The 21,288-nt window shown below is 35.5% G+C and overlaps 2 protein-coding genes across 2 annotated transcripts; both read right to left on the bottom strand.

Annotated features, from left to right (window-relative positions):
- Window positions 1-12,237: 12,237 nt before the first annotated feature.
- OR52J1 (olfactory receptor family 52 subfamily J member 1) lies at window positions 12,238-13,173 on the bottom strand. The gene is given in 1 exon segment (NM_001389141.1): window positions 12,238-13,173. A coding segment is annotated over 1 exon segment (936 nt).
- Window positions 13,174-17,669: 4,496 nt separating this feature from the next.
- On the bottom strand, window positions 17,670-18,605 carry OR52E2B (olfactory receptor family 52 subfamily E member 2B). The gene has a single exon (NM_001389121.1). It carries the CDS (start codon window positions 18,603-18,605, stop codon window positions 17,670-17,672), a length of 936 nt encoding a protein of 311 aa, NP_001376050.1.
- Between the last annotated feature and the right edge of the window lie 2,683 nt (window positions 18,606-21,288).

The following is a 21,288-nucleotide window of genomic DNA, read 5'->3' as shown; positions in this document are numbered from 1 at the left end:
CTCTTCTTTAAAGCCGTTCTAGCTTAGGAATTAAAATAATAATAAAATGTATGGTTTCTCTGGGATTTTAATGAGTACATTTTCCTTTTTTATCCCAAGCAACACCATCTCATAGTCAATTGTTATAGCCTGTGGAAGTAAAATTTACACAAAAACCTTTAAATGTGTGAAACCTAATGGAAAAAGCAGCTAGGTCAATTCTTATACTTCTTTCTTCAGAAACATTACAATTAAGGAAGACTGTATTAAATGCAGGAAATCCAACTCATAGTGTTTATAATACATACAATTGAGATGACTTCACCATTAGATTTTATAGTTGATTGTTGAAAATAGCAGAAGAGATAACGATGAAACCATAAGAGCAATTTGGTCAAAGCAGCAGTAACAATCAAAGGTTGACTTTGCATTACCATGTAAAGAAATTAAATTTGAATATTTTATGTAGTGTGAACTTTTCCTTATGAAGCTGTGGTAGGAGATATTTTTAATACCTGTGTAGAAACATTCAAAACAATAATAACAAAATAGTGCCAAGCTGCATTAAAATAAATTTAGGGATCCCTGGGTGGCGCAGCGGTTTGGCGCCTGCCTTTGGCCCAGGGCGCGATCCTGGAGACCCGGGATCGAATCCCACGTTGGGCTCCGGGTGCATGGAGCCTGCTTCTCCCTCTGCCTGTGTCTCTGCCTCTCTCTGTCTCTCTCTCTGTGACTATCATAAATAAATAAAAAATAGAATAAAATAAAATAAATTTAGTATCTACGTGTCATTAGCATTGTTTCTATTTCACATCATAAAAAGGTGTGACTTGAATTTCTGACTGGCTTCAATAGCTGTTCATGGCCACACATCTTTTGCTATTTTTCCTACAGTTACATCCTCAGTCTGTTTGCATATATAGATACCCTATCTTTCAATTATTGAACTCCAAGTCGTACAGCCAGATCACACCTCACATTTTCCCCTCCCTCTTACAGATCTTTATTATCACCTCTGTTCCTGGTCATATCAAATTCTGTAGCCCGTGGTTCATTCTTTTTCTTCACAATTATGTATTTCCTGACAGTTTCACTTCTTCAACCCTCCAGATCAGATCCTTTCCCATCTCTCTGCACTTTTCTTTCTTTTGCTGCTATCTCTTCATTCAGTTGTGAAACCAACTGCCCCAAATTTAACCCTGACTTCTGCAACCACTTCCTTTCCAAGTGCTCTGGTTGCTGGAGCTAAACCTTGTTTTCAACACAGTGTCTAATGAAGTTTTTAATGTATTCACCTTTCTAGATCTTCACCAGCCTGTGTTAATAAACACAGCTTTGTGTCAACTTGTATACATTATTTAAGAATCCAGAAAGGGGGATGCCTGGGTGGCTCAGCAGTTGAACATCTGCCTTTGGTTCAGGGTGTGATCCCAGGTCTGGGGATCAAGTCCCATATCAGACTTCCTGGGAGGAGCCAGCTTCTCCCTCTGTCTCTCTACCTCTCTCTGTCTCTCACGAATTAAAAAAAAAAAAAAATCCAGAATCCAGAAAGGTAGTAATTATTGACACACTTATAATGAAGAGGAGAGAAGGGCTCTGATGAATCACAAAACCACTTAGTAACCCACGCCAAAAACATCAGAATTAGGGTTTGGGATTCAAAGACCATACTAGTGACAATACGTCATGCTGCTTCCTAAGTACTTAACAAACTTAGTCCAAGGGCTATTTAAGAAATAATAATGTCATCGGAGTAGTATTTATAAATTTAAATTAGAGAGAGTTGATATGATAGAATTTTTCATACAGGAGAGGGAAAGTCTAGATATTAAAGGCGCATAGCTGAGATGGGCACACTAACAGAATTTTCTGGATTACATGACAACATGGTCACTTTTCACTATTTCCTTCATTATTTTTTCCTCCTTCTTTATGCCCACACTCTACTTCATTTCTCTGTGTCAGATTCCAACCATCTTTCAAAAATACCTGTTATATTTCATTACTGTTTAACATTATCATTTTTCTCATATTTTCTAGCAAATATTTACCTTACTGTATCCTAAGAAATTGAAAGAAGTGACTTCACAGATTTACGAGCACCTCATGTTTGGCTTCATTTTTGCCAGGTGGTTATATGTGTGACAATTGACTTGCTCTTCAAGGTTATCCCAAGTTAATGCAAGCAAGAAGTAATCAAAGCTCTGCATGAGTTCCTATAAATACACACTGAGAGAGGGTTTACACAGCAGTGATTTCTAATCCTGACTTTTCATAATAGCCTGTGGATTATTAGACACAAAAACAGATTCTAAGTTCTGACCCTGAAAATTCTGAGATATTAGGTATGGGACAGTACCTTATGATTTCTATAAATCTCCTCAAGTTAATCTGATTTAACTTATTCGACATTTGGAAACTGCTGAAGGATAAGATAATATAGATAAGCAATTATATATGAATTAGAATGTGTTTTAAAAATATAAGGGTGAATTTAATAAAACAGTGTGAATTACAATATCTTGTAGCCCTGATTTTACATGTCTTTTTCTCTCCTTTAAATCCTCAAAACAAAAGATGGGCACTGATTCCATTGTGTACTATGATATTCTCAGGTTTTGTAGTGCTCTATCCCTTCCTCAACTAGAGTTAATTGTGAGAGAACTTTGCTTTACTGAAGTTGTAACTTTCAAGCACTTTTTGAAAAGTATATATTAGGAGCTCTCAAAAGAATTATGTCAAAGAAGAATGACTAGTATGTGGTAAATATAATAATAATAATAATAACAATAACAACATTAGGTAGCTACTAAAGATTTTCTCGGGGTTTTACTGTGTTGATGTTCTCCTTTTAGAGGCGAATAGAGAAGAAAAAGATAAATAGAATTGATGCAGACAAGACATTTTCTGTCTTTTGGAGTTTCTAGAGGTTCAGAGATTCTTAGAACCCTACTTATTCATCAACTCTCATTCAGAAGACTTCCATGAATTTCGCAATTTTTTTTTTTTAATTTTATGATAGTCACAGAGAGAGAGAGAGAGGCAGAGACATAGGCAGAGGGAGAAGCAGGCTCTATGCACCGGGAGCCCGACGTGGGATTCGATCCCGGGTCTCCAGGATCGCGCCCTGGGCCAAAGGCAGGCGCCAAACCACTGTGCCACCCAGGGATCCCAAATTTCGCAATTATTATGCAAAACTATGGTTACCATGGAAAGGAATATTTTATTTTGTTGATCCTATTCATAGGAAGAATAGTAAGTTAGGTGGTCAGATCTTTTTCAGTTAACTGGATTATGACCGTTTTGGTGACAAGGAGAAAAAATAATAAATTTACATAGAAAAGACAGTGATTGGTAGCAATGATACATACTCAAGGGCAATAATTTGGAGTCAGAAATATAGAAAGGGCTTTATGGGATTGCAGTTTGGGCCCACGTAACCAAAACTGACTTTATGATTATGATATGTAATAATGGAAAAAGTTCAGGATTTGGAGCTAAAAAATTTTGTTTAAATCATAGCTCTGTTTCTTTCAAGCTATCAATATTCTGTAGCCCTATTTCTTTAAAAAATATAGTCTCCACATATTGTAATGAAATGATACATATCTTGCAAATTTAATTCATGAATTATAAACAAATATGATAACATATTAGGAAGCCAACATAAATTAGGAAATTTTAATAATATAATTGCTAGATTATTTGAGTCTTTGTACTTGGTGTATATTGTCATATTGTTACCTTTCAATAAGGAAAAATTTTAAAGCAGCTTATAGAAATGAAATTTAGACAGACTATTGCTTAATGATCCTGGTATATATGGATTTAGATATGTTTGGAAAATTTTGGAATTGGTTTTGTAAATGATGAGTCAAGCCTTTAAAAAAACTGTTTTTTTGTTTTTGTTTTTGTTTGTTTTTGTTTTTTTGTTTTGTTTTGTTTTTTGTAATAGCTTTGAAAATATAAGGATTCTAGATCTGGTATTTTTTTCTGCCAGTTATATGAAGGCATGAATTGTGAAATATTTATCTTGAGAACTGAATGGAGAACAGAGGGGTATACAAAGTTGGGTAAAGTTCAGCAAGATAGATATAAAATGGTGACAGCTAAGAGAAGGCAAGAGAGACAAGATTGAAGGTAAAGGTACAACCATAGGAAGCAAAGGAAAAAGTAAATTGAATGACAAAGACTTAAGAAAGAACACAGAAAGCAAGTCAAAAAGGTATTTGCATAAGCATTCACACACAGGCACATACCATTTATCCAAATATTTAAGAATGAGATTTATAAAGTCTTCATCATAGTACAAACCTGAGTTTGCATAAATTATTATCTTGTTACACTCTGGGCTCATTGATACGTTCTATATTCAGTGAGCTTTCCTTTTTTTCTCCATTTCCAAAATCTGTTTTATCTCTTCAATCTACATCTCAATGAAATGACCACAATAAAATGGCTTCTTTTTGCTACTTTGTTTGAAAACAAAAAATGTTCCTGTCTTAGTGGATCCTTCTTGAACCCAAGGCCAAATTCATCAGCATAGCTTCTAACTTTCTTGATGAGCTAGTTCACCCACCTGCCCCAGAATGTTTCCATTTCCATCTGCTCTGACTGAAATGGAAGACTTATACTATAAACACTGACCTTAAAATGGAGTGTCTCTGAAGAAAACAGAGTTGTCTAGAGGCACTGAGCTACATGCTTCATAAATATGAAGCAAACAAGCGCATTGGAAGAAGAAAGGAGAAGGAAAAGAGGAAGGAAGAGGAAGGAAGGAAGTGAAGTAAGGAATACTGATTCATTCAGTGTAAACAATTCCAAGGCCTACTGACCTCCCTCCACTCTCCCTCCTCCCTCCCCCAACCTACCCCGCTCCCTCATCCTCCCCCACTCCTCAGCTACCGCCTCCCCCTCCCTAACCCCCTCACGGCCTACGCCCGCCTCCCCCTCCCTCCTCCCTCCCTCCCCTCCCCCCGCTCCCTCCCTCCCCTCCCCCCCTCTCCTCCCTCCCTCCCTCCTCCCTCCCGCCTCCCTCCCTCCCTCCCGCCCTCCTCCACGCCACTAAAGAAAGAAAAGAAAGAAAGAAAGAAAGAAAAGAAAGAAAGAAAAGAAAAAAAAGTCCTGATTCTGGATGCTATTTCCCAAGCTTGGGATAACTTGTGATAAATTGGCTTATCTCTAGGCATGGGAGGCTATAAGGAGGGCTTACATCCCATTCTTTCTCCTCAAGATTCCTCTAGTTCTAGATTCCTCTCATGGGCTCCATGTACAAGTCCAGGTCACAGAAAATCTGGGGTGATTTTATGTAAGGGATTGGCAAGTCATTCTGGCTCTTTTTTTCATTACCATATTGTTTACATTACTGTTATCTCATCAATTTCTCCAAAACTTACCTACCTCCTCACTTTCATTCCCATCCTAAACACAATTCAACCTTAAATACTATCATGAAAAAATTGAAGTCCAGCTAGTATCCATCATTCTATGGAGTATTCATTAGAACTATGATGGGAGAGAAAATATAATAAATCAAAGACCAGTTGTTTTGAGCACAAATCTCTGCTTCTTGGTTCTTATTAATAGTAAAATATGACAGAGTTAATATACTGGTAAAAGGAGATCTAGGGGAAGAAGTGTGAGATATTGAAAATTGGTTCAATGGATGGACTTTGAGGCAGACTATGTGAGTTAGAATCCCATCTTCCCTACTTAATGGACATATGAGTTTGGGAAAGAAATTTAAACTCTTTGTCTCCATTTCCATCTCTATAATGAGCAGGATAATACCTAATACAAAACATTATTGTGAAGAATTTAAAAAGTTAATACTTGTATAACACTTAAAGCATTTCCTGATATATAGTACATAATTTGTAATGGTTTGTTGATAATAATCTAAACTACTTAACTAATACTCAGTATTCCCAGGTTAGGATATTTTGTGGAAATTCATACTGATGGAGTTGCCATAGAGATGTGTCCTAGAGTCACTTTTGGGGTTTTAGGGAAGTTAATAAATATGATATCATCTTCCTTCCAAGATTTATTTCCAATAAAGAACAAAACATATGAGTAAAACAAATAGCTTTAGAACAACAGCATTATTACTGAGTAAAATCTCTGTAGTATTTCTTGGTTTAGTTGTGCATCCAAACTGGTCAATTGGGCTTCCTAACAATCTTTTCCCTTTCAAGCCCCTAAATTTAACCTACCTCAAAAGCTCAGGTTTTTGGTTGGAGGCGCAGAGGCTTGTCAGGAAAGTTATGTAATTCCTGAATTTTGGAAAGTGATACTGGGATCTGCAATGTCAGCACTGTCATGTGACAATTAAATCTCTGAGTTTCTAGAATTCTCTATTCAGTGTATTCACTTTTTTTGTTTATTCTTTTGTCAGTTATTTTCTTTGATACTTTCACCAGTATATTAAAATTGTGGATACTTCATAGAACATACCCTGTTTCTGTCTCCTAGGTATATAAGATAATTTCTGGATAACTGATTTTCTATCTGCTTTTTAAAAAGTGTATTTATAACACTTGTAGATTACAGAAAAATGAAAATATAGGACAAAGAGCTTTCATATAAACACATACATAATTTCCCCTACTAGTAACATTTATTATAATTGATAAAACAATATTAACTACAGTTCATATTTTATTAACATTCATATTCAGATTTCTATAGTCATACTTTATGTTCTTCTCTAATGGGATCCCACCCAGGACACCAAATTACATTTACTAGTTTTATCTAGTAGGTCTCTTAGTTTCTCTTGACTGTGACAGTTACTCCAGCTTTTCTTAGTTTTGACGGCTTCACAATTTTTAGAAGTACTAGTAAGGTTTTGGAGGTGCCTGGGTGGCTCAGCAATTGAGCCTCTGACTTTTGGTTTCCATTCGGGTTCATGATCCCATAGGTGGTGGGCTTCCCAGCTTAGCCTGGACCCCTGCTTGAAGATTCTTTCCCACTGCCCTTCCTATCACTGGGACCCATGCGCATATGCATGTGCACACTCGTGCTCAAGTACATAAATTCCTTTCTTCTTTTTAAGATTTTATTTATTTATGAAAGACAGAAAGAGGCAGAGACATAGGCAGAGAGCAGACACCCTGCAAGGAGCCTGATGCGAGACTCCCTGGGATCAGGAGAGGACCCAGTCCCAAGACCCTGGGATCAAGACCTGAGCCAAAGGCAAATGCTCAACCACTGAGCCACCTAGGCACCCCTCTTTTCTTTTTTATAAAGAAGTACTCGTCAGGTTTTTGTAAAATATCCCTAAATTGAAATTAGGCTGATTATTTCCCCCATGATTAGACCAGAGTTATGTGACTGGGGAAGATCAATGAAGTAAAATACTATTTATGTTAAACCACGTCAAGGATACATACTATCAACACGGTTTATCACTGTTGATATTGAGCTTCATCACCTTGCTGAGGTCATGTTTGTCAGATTCTCTTTCTCTTCCATTTCCAAGTTTTCTCTTTAGAAGTAAGTTACAAAGTGTATGCCACAAATTAAACAGGGAATAGTTATGCTCCACCTCTTGAACATGAGGCATCCTCATATATTGCTTGGATTTTTTTTTTTTTTTTGCATGAGAGATAATCTATTCCACCTTTTGTTTATATATTCGCTCATTTATTTTTATCAGTATGGCCTCAAATATTTATTTTGTACTTTATGTCGTAATCCAGTTCTACTTTATTTTGTCACATTGATCAGCTTTGGCTATTGGGAGCTCTTTCAGTTAGCTCCTGTGTCCCTTTGATTTATACCCATAAATGTGTGTTCTTTTTTGGTAGGGGAGGGTCACTTCCTTATTTACCGAGACCATAGGATGCTACAGTCATATCCATACATCACCTGTCCAATCTTAGAAAATCTTAGAATGTGGTATTTCTCCAAGGATTACTGATACTTTTAATTGGATAATAGTATTAGAAACAAAGTTTGGGGTGTTGGATGTATTTGCTCCTGGGATGTCATTGGTTTAGACCATCTCAGCTGGCAGTGAAATACATATGTGTATGCCAACCTGTTTGCATATACACGTATCTGTGAACACATAACATCTATTTATCTATCATCTTTCTATCATCTGTCATCTATCTAGAACTAAACATAGTGATGTCTCTAATCTGTTACATGAATTATTCTAATATCCTTTCATGTTTCTCTATAAACTCATAAACTACAAAAATGAGAAACATAGTCCTCACTACATGCCATACATTTAAAAAATTATTCAATATGCGTATGTAGATGCAGTAGAATTGTTAACCTATAACTCCTTGGGAAAAAAAATTATCCAGTAGAGTACAGTGCTTTATGTGTAGTTCTTTTTGCCTACTCCACTCATTTCCAGAGTTACTTAGGTTAACACATTTTCTTCATCCACTTTAGTGAGGTTTTTTTTTTTCCCTACATTTTGAATGCATAGTATTTCTCATACTGAGCATTTCATCATGGAATTCCCTGAACTTCTCGATGATTTTTTAAAATTTGCAGACATTAAGATCATCTTTTGGGATTATAATTCTAAGGGTTTTGCCAAATGTATTATCAAACATCCACAATTACAGTATCATATAGAATAGTTTCACCAACCTAAAAATTTCCATGTGCTTCACATATTCAACATCTCCCTGGTCCTTCTTCTCCTGGCAACCCTGGATATTTTTGCAGTCTGTATAATTTTGCTTTTCCTCGAATGTAATTTCACTAGAATCACAATGTGATTCTTCATAGTGTGAAGCCCTGTCAGATTGGTTTCATTGACTTCAGAATATGCATTTAAGATTTATCTGTGTCTTTTCATGGCTCAGCATCTTATTTCTTATTAATGCTGGATATATCCATTGTTTTAGTTATACTGTATATACCATAGTTTGGATATTCATTTACCTATTGAGGTCATTTTGGTTGCTTCCAGTTCTTTATGAATAAAGTTGCTGTAAGTATCCATGTGCAGGTTTATGCATGGACATAGTTTAGAAACCCACTGGGTAAATTCTTTAGAATGTAACTATTGGATCATATGGTAAGACTGTATTTAGCTTTGTAAGAAACTTCCAAATTTTTTTCTAAAATGACTGCCATTTTGCATTTCCACCAAAAATGAATGAAAATTTCTATTATTTTCTTTGCTTGCTCACCTACCTATGGTATTGCTTTATTTATTTATTTTTAACTTTAATCATTTTTAGACGTGTGAAGTGGAATCATATTTCATTTTTTAATTTGTAATTCCTTGATGGAAAAATATACTGAGCATTTTTTCATGTCTTTCTTTTCAGTCTGTATATTGTCTTTAGGAGGTGTCTGGACAAATTTTTAGCTCAATTTTTAATTGGGTATTATTTTTTAAAGTTACATGTTTTATTTTTTAAATCAAATTGAGGAAGTTCTTTATTCCTTGTTACCGTGTGTTGTTATAAATGTTTTTTTGTCATTTTTTTTTTAAAAATATTTTTCTTCAACTATTGATATGATTAATATGATTTTTCTTCTTTAGGTTGATGTTCTAGGTTACATTGTTTGTTTTTTAAACATGGAGTCAGTCTTATATACCAAGAATAAATACCATTTAGTCAATGTTGTATAGTTATTCTGTAAATTGTTAGTTTTAATTTACTAATATTTCATTGAGGATTTTTGCATCTGTTCATGAGATGTAATTTTGAGACATGGCCTATATATATATGTTTGGGGGTTTTTTGTTTTGTTTTGTTTTGTTTTTTGGACATCTTAACTGACTCTGGTGTTCAGGTGTGTCCAGCTTCATAAAATTACTGAGTATTTTTTGTGCTTCTGTGATCTGGAAGTGATTTTAGAGAATTGACATCATTTCTTTCCTTAATGTTTGGTAGAATTCATCAGTGAAACCCTCAGAACCTTATTTTTTTAAGATTATTATTTAGTGATACAATTTTTAAATAAATATATTTAGTATTCAGAACTATAAATTTTCTTCTGTGGGCTTTATATCATTTATAAATATTCAGTTGACCATTGAACAACATGAGTTTAAACTGTGTGGATCCACTTAAATACAGTGCAGTACTATGATAAGTTCTTTATTATAAGAATACAGTATATAATACATATAACTTACAAAATATGTATTATTTGACAGTTTATATTATCAGTTAAACTTCAAGTCAACAGTAGGCTATTAGTAGTTAAGTTTGGGGGGTGTCAAAAGTTGTAAGTGGATTTTTGACTGTGTGGGGGTGGGAGGAGAGTGCTCCAATTCTTGTGTTGTTTGGGATCAAGAATCCAACAACACAGCGGTTAGAGGTGCTGACCCTATATGTATGACTTAAAGATATTTTCAATGCTCTTGCTGCTAAACCCTGCTTAGCTTTTAGTTGTAGTGCATAGAATTTACATTAAAAAAAAAAAAAAGTTAGGAGATGGTTGGAGACAATGAACATTATCACTATAAAAAACATGCTTAGAACATGAATATAAGGTAGCCATTAACATTTTAATAGAGAACATCATTACTTACAGATTAGCATATGAGAATCTTATCAATCAGAACAAATGGAAATATGTAGGAACTTTCCCTTAAAAGGTAAAATGCTGAATTTAGTTTTTTTGATAACACCTGCTGTTAATCCTGTGTGACTTTGGAGGTAGGGGGTTCCATATTGGATGGAGATTTAAAATCAACTTATAAAAATAAATAATTTATAAATATAAAAATATCAATCTTTATTTTGTGTATTTTATTATTAAATATTATTAAATTTGAGGTGTCCTTAAAGTAAGACACAACATCCGAATTAGGGAAAACACTGGAAAGAATGCTGTTGATATTCTTTTGACAAAAGCTCAGAATGTACATCTTTCTGTCTCTGAGAGAAAAGAGCATTTAATGTGCTCAAAGTGCTCACAGGAAATAAACTCTTCAGGTTCTAAATATCATATTTAGATATCCCTTGTGTCACTTTCCATTAACTCCTTTCAGAAAGTGTTTACTGAAATCTCTAGTCCATGCCCCTTACTGAAAGAATCTTCCAGACTTCCAAACCCTGAAGATACATGTTCTGGTTCAGTCACTTTGCAGAGTTGTACTGTCATTTTTGTACCATCAGATGGTGAACATGCCATCAGGAAATTAGTTCCTGGCGTCCTGAGCTGTCACTTTTGTGTTCTATTTCATGATTTTTTTTTAATGTGCCCAGCAGTTTCTGCTGACAACAAATTCAGGAAGAATAATAAAAAGATCTTTGATGCCCAGGAGTCATGGAGGAAATATGTCCCTATAAGATTACACAAAATGCTTGTAAGAATAACCAGCAAATTCTTGAAAACGTAGGGTACTTTGAAAACTTATTTTCCACCTCAACTTGTGAGATTCATCTACTTTGCAAAGCATCAACTTCCAAAGGATGCATATATGTTGCAGTCTACAAAGAAAGAGGGCTTTGGAAAGGCAGAACTGATGCTATAGATAAAAGGTTGCCTAAATACACTTACCGCACACATAAACACATACATACACACTTTACAACATACCACACACTCTCCCAAGGAAACAATCTGATTAATCATGACTCAAAACCACTGTTAGAATTCCATACATTCAAGCTTCTCTTAAAAATAAGATTTTCATTCTTTAACACAAGTATTATTTTCAGGTATGTTAACTTCATGCTTCTCCTGAAAAGGAGGTGGTGGCACATAGTGCCTACAGGTTTTATGAATAATAAAAAAAAAAAAAGGTTGCTAAAATGAAAGGTAAAAACTGGAGACTTTTTTTTTTTAACTGCACTATATATCCCAGTATTGTCTTCAGTTAAATCAGACACGTTTAAATTTTTAACTGAGAAATCTATGAAGATCTTTCTAATTTTACATTCAAATTTAGTTCTTTCTTTCAGAGAAAGCAAGACAATTGACATAAACTAATTGTGCTAGCTGGAATATTATCCTATTTTCAAACACAGAGAAATTGAGACTCACAAAATCTCCATGTTTAAAAGGGAAAGGGCTCTCAGTGGGATGTTTCCCCTACTGTAATGGAACCCTATATTCAGAAGAATAAGCACTCAACACCAATACAGAGAGGAAACATTAAGATTTAAAAACATAAATCATTCTCCAGAGTTTGTACCTTTAGTAGTTGTAAGATCTCTTGATATGAGGAACATTTAAAAAGATAATCAACCTAGCATTAGGGTCAAAATTAACTTCTTTCAGCTACATCCATACCCTCAAGAACTAAGAAAATAAGAGACTCTACTTTGAGGTGAAAGTATGGATTACACGCTCACGAATCTGCTTTGTCCTCACACCATAGATAATAGGATTGAGGGCAGGTGGGAAGACCACATAGAGATTGGCAACCAGGATGTGGACATAACGGGGAATTTTTTTGCCAAATCGGTGGGTGAGGAAGGAGAAGAGAGAAGGTGTATAGAAAACACACATGACCCCAACATGTGACCCACATGTGCTCAAAGCTTTGTGACGAGCATCTTGAGATGGGAGGCGGAAAACTGCTCGAAGGATGTAGGCATAAGAGATTCCAACTAGCGCCACATCCAAAATAAGAAAAGAGGCCACAAAGAGTCCATAAATGGCATTAACTCTAATGTTGGCACAGGCCAACTTGGCAATGCCCATGTGCTCACAGTAGGAATGGGCAATAATTCGTGTCTCACAGAAGGGCAGACGATGGGTTAGGTAGAGAATGGGCAACATGAGCAGGACAGGGCGCATTATAATACCCACCCCAATGCCTGCTAGCACTCGGGGTGTCAGGATGGTTGTGTAGAGGAGTGGTACACAGATAGCCACATAGCGGTCAAAAGCCATAGCCAGCAGAACGGCAGACTCCATTCCTGTAAAAGTGTGTATCAGGAACATCTGAGCCACACATGTTCCAAAACCAATTTCATGTGCATCAAACCAGAAGATACCCAACATTCGGGGCACTGAGGATGTGGAAAGGGCCAAATCTATGGCTGATAAGATGGCCAGAAAGTAGAACATAGGATCCCGCAGAGCACGATCAGACCAGATGATCAGCAAAATTGTAGCATTGCCCAACAGAGCCATTAAGTAAACGGAGCAAAAAGGCAGGGAGATCCAGCCATGGGAACCCTCAAGTCCTGGAATGCCTATAAGATAAAAGGTTTCTGGGTGGAAAGTGGAAGTATTTGTGTGGAACATCTTGCCACTGATGAGAAGAGAAACGGTTGACTATCTCTAGAAGGAAAAATAAGAGCTATAAATGCATATCTCAAAACTTTCCAGTAGAGTTAATTTTTATCTGTAGTTTTATTATTATAAAATCTAATACTAAAACTTGAGTTCAGAGTAATATGTAGGCAAAGACTGAGCCCCCTTCAAATGGAAGGAATATTAACTTTATGAAAGGTATCCCTCTCAAATTTTGGACGATAATATCTTATATCGATTTGCTGAAACTCCATATAAAACCTGGAATGAATTTTAAAAACATGAAAGGGCTTATATTTACACTGAGAAATCAATCTTCTTTGGAAACAAAATACACTTTACCTAAACACATCAACACAAAACCACAGAACAACTGAAACAAACACTTGCACACAGAATATGACAACATAATAAGAATATAAGTGTATCTAGACCTATAGAATGATAGAAAAAACAGCAGGACTTCTTAAACCAGTTTGAACAGCATCAGTTATTAATCCAAAATGAAGAACTGTGCTTCATTAATGCATCCCTCCATATTTACTCATATGCTCCCATAGACATTCTGGGCTATATCTCAGATATAGTAAAGTTGCACAAAGATGAATAGACACATTGTACTGTACCTCAGATATGAAAAGAGCCACACAAAGATAGGAGGGCAATGCAGATGGAAATCACCTCCAAGAGAGAAATGCATCCCTTTCCTCTACTGTTCTCGTGGGAATTAATTTAATAAAGAATCCCAGTTTCTGTCAGTTGCCAAATTCTCAAAAATTCCTCAAGATACCCAACAATTCTCCCCACCCTTGTATGTGTGTGAGGGAGAGGTTTGGTTGAAGAATAGTGAAAAGGTGTATTCAAAGGAGAAGCTTTGAGAGAAGTAAAGATTTGTTTCCAATGACAATGATGGTGGTCAACACCAGGCTTAAGAAACCCGTGCTCCTGATTCACTACACTGTAGTTATGATTTCTTCTTCCCTCTCTCCTTCCTTCCCTCCCTTCCTTTCTTTCCTTCCTTGCCTTACCTCCTTCTTTCTTTCTCTCTTTCTTTCTTTCCTTCTTTCTTTCTTTAGGAAAAAAAACCAAGCAGAGATAAGATAGTACTATAGAAAAAAGAAGGAAAGGATAAAGAACTATAGGGCTAGAGGGAGTAAAAAAAGAAGTAAAAAGGAAAGAAAAACAGAAGGAAGATAGGGAGGAAGATCATCTCAGCTCTAATTGACTCCTGAGAAAAGTGACAAAGACCAAATTTGAAGAAATATGTTATTAATGACATTTTAAAAATAGAGGCTCTCCAGCTAGTTTTAAGTCCTGCAAGACTGTACATAATGTTGTTCATCTGCAGGCTGCTTTTTTCTCTGCTTCCCTCTTCGTAATCAATTTTATAAACCTACACTTAACTCTGGGCCTCTGATGAGCATATTTTTAAATTATTATTATGAAAGATCATACCCTAATGCACAATTATCACTGAGAATTGAGCTCATTTATAGCACAAATTCAAGTTCTTTCTACAGAGGGTTATTTTAAAAATTTAAGTTGTCTCAGTATAATCTAGTAAGGACCTCTTTCAATCTGGTAATCTTTCTACAGTAATGAGATACAATATATCAGCTTAATAAATTCAGTGGTAGCCTGTTCCTTAACTATTAGACAAGACTCTGATCATTATTCATTTCCATCAGGCATTTAATAAGAAACTCACCTCCAGCAGGACTAGAGCTAGAGAGCTCTGGTATATCTATCTACTAAGGGGAATAAGGCTTTATACTACCCATATTTAGGGTCCTTGGTGGCCTGAAAACAAACCCAACTCAAATTCCCTGCATGAATCAGAACTAATCACCTGAAAGTCTCCTGAGGAAGATCTCATTCTCTGCACCTGGGATAAAGGGACTGATGCAGACATCTCCCTCATTCCTCTCCACCTAACACATCTTGTCAATAGACAAGAAGTCAGAGACACAAAACTAATGCTACCAAATGTATTCATATGAAATATGAAATGGGGGTTCCTGGATGGCTCGGTCGGTTAAAGTTTGACTGGCTCAGGTCATGATCCTGGGGTCCTGGGACCTAGACCTGAGTTGGGGTCCCTACATTCCAGGGAGTCGGCCTCTCCCTCTCCCCCTGTCTCTCCCCCCACTCGTTGTTTATGCTCTCTCTCTGGCTTGCCCTCTCTTTCCCTCTCAAGTAAATAAATAAAAGCTTAAAAAAAGAGAGAGAAAGATGTAATGAATAGAATCTCCTACTGAAAAAAAAAAAAAAAAAAAGAATCTCCTACTGTGTAAATTTTGCAACCTGATTTTTATTAGCTATTATAGAAATGCAGATTTAGAATATTAATGAACAATACATTTATCTCCCCTCCCCACACCCATTTCTTAGCAGTCTCTATAATTTATTAATATATCATAGTTATCAAATAAGACAAAATTTCTTGTTTCTTTTCTTTGTAGTGCTGGTCTTACTGGCTTTAACTAAAAGTCAATAAATTAATTTAACAGAAAAATAAAATAACATAAAATGTATTTGAAGAGACAAAATATGTGGAAGCCAAAGAAAGGATAGATGTTACCCTAATATTACAAGATACAAGTCAAAATGTATTTTTCAACATAATGAATAAAAGATAAAAGTGAAATGACATTACTTAGTCATAGAAAAATATAAAAACACCACTTACCAAAGTTTCTATTAGAATGGTGATGCAGTAGGAAAATCATTGACTTGGAGATGATATACCCATTATATATATATATATATATAAAGCCCTTATATTAATAACACATTAAAATAGTGTATTGGAATTACTATAAGTCTACAGAGAAATGACAACTGAATATAAAATTATAAGAGCAAAAACTTATTCTGGCACTTTAAAGGAAAATGAAAATAAGGATTTACCCCAAAGATTCAGATGCAATTAAACGCCGGGACACCTGCACCCCGATGTTTATAGCAGCAATGTCCATAATAGCCAAACTGTGGAAGGAGCCTCGGTGTCCATCGAAAGATCAATGGATAAAGAAGATGTGGTTTATGTATACAATGGAATATTACTCAGCCATTAGAAATGAGAAATACCTACTATTTGCTTCAACGTGGATGGAACTGGAGGGTATTATGCTGAGTGAAGTAAGTCAATCGGAGAAGGACAAACATTGTATGTTCTCATTCATTTGGGGAATATAAATAATAGTGAAAGGGAATATAAGGGAAGGGAGAAGAAATGGGTAGGAAATATCAGAAAGGGAGACAGAACATAAAGACTCCTAACTCTGGGAAATGAACTAGGGGTGGTGGAAGGGGAGGAGGGCAGAGGGGTGGGGGTGAATGGGTGATGGGCACTGAGGGGGGGCACTTGACGGGATGAGCATTTGGTGTTATTCTGTATGTTGGTAAATTGAACACCAATAAAAAATAAATTTAATAATTCCAAATTATTAAAAAATTTAAAAAAAGAAAATTTTTTCATCACTTTTACTTATCAGAAAAATGTGAATTCAAAGTACAGTGTGACACCCTGCAACCTCTCCAGTATGGCCGAAATTAAGACTGCTAATTCTAAGTATTCTTCATAATAAGGAGCTTCTATGGACCACTTTGGAAAATGGAAGTGTCTATGTATTCTAAATATTCCCTATGTACCAGCAATTACTACTAGGTAAATGTTCAAAGCAAATAAATGATTGTGTTCACCAAAATACATATACAAAAATATTCATAGGAGTGTATTCAGAATAGTGAAAAAAATCAAACAAGTCAAATTATTCAACAATAGTAGACTACATTATTGGGTTTATTCATTAAAGAAAATACTATCTATGAAGAAATAAAACAACACATAAATAAAACAATAAGAAGCAAACAAATGGAAAAAAAGAAACACAACTGAACTATTGTTATATGCAAAATGGATTAATCTAACAGAAATCTTTTTTTTTTTTTTTTCTAACAGAAATCTTGTAAAGATAAAACCAGACACGTCAAGTTGTGCTCTTAAGATTTTTACACTTGATTGTTTTTATGTGGAATTTTGGGGACAAGAAACAGGAACAAAAAAACAAAAAACAAAAACAAAACAAAAAACCAAGCATTCTATACGCATGGATTAAAAGATAAATATAAGGGGTTCCTGGGTGGTTCAGTCGGTTGAACATCCAACTCTTGATTTAGGCTCAGGTCATGATTTCAGGGTGGTGAGATTAAGCCCCACATTGGGTTCTGTGCTGGGTGTGGAGTCTAGTTGAGATTCTCTCTCTCCCTCTGCCCCTCCCCCTGCTGTGCTCTCTCACTCTTCTCACAATAAGTAGATAACATCTTTAAAAATATATTTTAAAAACAAGAAAAAATAAGAAGGAATGAAATGAGTATTAAACATTTCTGTCAAGCACACTTAAAATTACTTAGTATAACAAGGCAAGTATCTCTGCTCAGAAGTTCCATCTCATATACATTAGGTGTTATTCCTTTTTAATCCTTTATCTTTGCAATAATATTTTCTTCACCCGGTCATAGATCTGCTTGGTCCTGACTCCATATATGACAGGGTTGAGCATTGGTGGCACTATGACATAGAGATTGGCCAGGAGTATGTGGATATAGCGGGGAACATTTCGGCCAAAGCGATGTGTCATAAAGGAAAAGAGGGCTGGTGTATAGAAGGCAAGAATTACACAAACATGAGAACCGCATGTGCTGAGGGATTTGAGTCGGGCTTCACGAGAAGGAAGACGGAAAACAGCTCGCAGTATCTGAACATAAGAAAGGACAATGCCTATGATGTCAAATACTAGATTACAAATTGCACATAAGCCATAAATAATATTGATCTTGATGCTGGCACAAGAGAGACGAGCAAGACCCATATGTTCACAATAGGTATGGGCAATGACACGATTCCCACAGAAGGGCAATCGCAAAATCAGAAACACAAATGGAATCACAGAAATAAATGCCCTCACTAACACACCAACACCAATCACAGAAACAACCCTGTTGGTGAGGATGGTGCTATATCGAAGTGGGTTGCAGATGGCCACGTAGCGGTCATAAGCCATTGCCAACAGGACAGCTGACTCCATACCAGTGAAGTTGTGGATAAAAAACATCTGAGTGAGACAAGCATCAAAGAGTATCTCCCTGAGACTAAACCAGAAGATTCCAAGCATCTTGGGGATGGTAGTTGTGGACAGACCCAAATCAATAGTAGCCAACATGGCTAGGAAGTAGAACATTGGTTGGTGTAGGCTGCTCTCAGCCTGGATGACAAACAGAATAGTGAGGTTTCCTAGAAGTGCAATCATGTACACAGCACAAAAGGGAAAGCCAATCCACATGTGGACTGTTTCCAGTCCTGGGATACCCAGCAACAAGAATGAAGAGGGATGAAACTGGGTGTCATTGGGAAGGGGCATCCTGCTTGGTAATGCAAATGTCCATATTCTTACAGATGTGTGTTCACCAATCTGCAGGACACTGGGTAAAACTCTGCAACGTTTTAAACCTAGAGAAAAACAAAAACATCATACAATTGTATACATTCTCTTCGTCAGTTAATTCACACAATCAGAAATACACAAGTAGAAATCCATATAGAGCAATATGAAGAAGTGAATTCTCAGCAAGAAGCCCTTGGAAGAAGTACGCAGTGGATTGCAATAAAACATTTTACATAATATATTCATCTTTGTTAGCACCTTTCTTTTCTTTAATTTATAGTGGTCTCACCACTGGTAACATGCTAAGATTTTGCCTTAATACCTATTTCATTAATTACCTTCTATCATCATCAATATAATTTACTTTCCATTTTTGGCATATATATGGGGATATGCCAGTATCTGTAAATAGTTATTTCTATTAGTTCCATTTGGTTATATGGTAACATATAGGTGTGACTTTATAAGGTGGTTAACTAACACAGAATCATTAAAATGTAGTCTAAACTATTAAAAACAAGTCGATGGGATTAAAATCAATCCATTTGTTAATATTCATTCATTATTATTACAAAATAAGAAGTAATTGTGGTTAAAACAGCAGTAATTGCCATTCATTAAGGTATTGCCTATTTCCAAGTTGCCAAACCTGTGCCATTATCAGCTCTAAGCTTTATAAACATATGTAGAGAAACATGGTTACCATATTTTTATATATGTATCTGAACCTAAAATAGTTCAAAACAATTGTCAAATGCTTGAAGTGCTTATAGTTACAGAAGTGCAGAGAGTAGAGAAGAAACAAATCAAAATGGAAAGAGAATGGATAGTAAGGAAAAGTCATGCCTCAGTCATGTCAGACACACAGGTTTCCTTTGTCCACTCACAGTTACACAATCTCTTTTTAAACTCATATGCATTGGAATAAGAGATATCAGTGTCTTCATTATAAATTTTAATAGTTTAAGATACATGACAAATATCTTGAAGAAAAGACTAGATGGCATATTCTGAGTGAGCTGAATGGATCATTTTCAAAGTTACTCAAACGGTTCTTACATATTTTCATATACCTTATTTATTGCAATTGTTAGGGTATTTTCAAAGCATTTGATCATTCATTACATTTAATTGTTTTGTAGTGAAAAGTGTCTTTTTATCATTTTGTATCATTGGAGGATTCCAGAGGAGCAGTACTAAGGATGATCACAGTTTCAGTAAGACAATCAGGGTATTTACCAGACATGGTTATATGGAAAGCAAAGCCAAGAGTGCCATGCCCATGATAAATGAGTAATAGAAGGCATAGTACACTATGGGTAAAGAAAGCTGGAACTCTAGAAAGAAATGGTAGACATTTGAAAAGAAAGGAAGCAAAAAACAATAGATCTTATTTGTAGGAGACACTGTGAAATGACCATAAGAATAAAATCTTTCTTCTATTGTGTTCTGGGCAGATGATGGAATAATGAATACTCTAAAAAGGTGTGATGTGAACAACGCAAGTATAAAAAGTATGATTCAATTATGAGGGCTTAATTTTCTGTGATTTATCAATGCCAGTAAAGTGCCAATGGCAGATTATCTTATTAATTTTTTTGTATTCCTCAAGAACATCTCTGAAGCTCAGGAATGTACGCAGCAGTCTCAGAAAGCTATAAAAACCATGCTTTCCTTTTTTCATCATACCCATACATAATAGATTCTCAGTAAATAAGAAAAGTACTTTACTTTTAGGTACAGAGGTCATCATTAAAGGAAAAAAAGAAGTTCCATTTCTGTTTTGTTGTTGTTAATAGAGAGGTAGATAATATGTTCTTTGTTAAAAAATAAAATAGTGGAGAGAAATAAATTAGTGTTTCTTAACTCAGATAATTATATCTTACAATGAGGCCTCAGTAGCTAGTGAAGCAGAGAGGCAGTGTTATGAGTAGCCAAGTAGAAATAGTTGGGAGACAGAGAGAACAATGAGATTTGGTAGTTGTCTGTCTTATGTTATTACCAATTAGTGAACTGGCTAGATCGAAACTCGGATTAACTTTGTATGGTGATGGATACTAACCAGTCTTATTGAGGGGATCATTTAGCAATTATACATCATATTGTACACCTGAAACTAATATAATGTTCTATGTTAATTATATCTAAATTCTTTTTAAAAAATTAAAAAGAAAAAATCTGAAAAGCATCTTCTTCCCCTTTCATATATTAAAAAAACTAAAAAGTCCACAACGGATTCTACTTTTCCGATATCTTTAAAATCAGTACATTTGTCTCCATCTTAATGGGATCATTTTGGGAATTTATCACAACACAGTACTTTACAGTGCCTAAAAGTATGAGCTCCTCAGTCTGACCAATTGTGTCGAAACCCAGCTTCATAACTTATTCACTCTGTAATCAAAGGAAAGTAACAAGTACTTTTCATCTATAAAATAGAGGTAATAAAAATAAAAACCTTAAGTACGTTGTTAGTTTTAAACTGATAATTTCTTAAAACACTCTGAGCCATGTTCCAAAGATACTAGTTGTTTATCCTTCCTTAGATATCAGACAGACTGATTTTTCCAAAATGCACATTGAATGGAATCAGGCTAAAATCCAAATGCTTTCACCAGGACTAGATGGTTTTTCCTAACATGATCCTACTCCTTCTCTA

Source organism: Canis lupus, chromosome 21 (genome assembly GCF_011100685.1).
Source record: "Canis lupus familiaris isolate Mischka breed German Shepherd chromosome 21, alternate assembly UU_Cfam_GSD_1.0, whole genome shotgun sequence".
Lineage (NCBI taxonomy): Eukaryota > Metazoa > Chordata > Mammalia > Carnivora > Canidae > Canis > Canis lupus.
Note: the sequence above shows the minus strand (reverse complement) of the source record. Positions and strands in the feature narration are given on the sequence as shown.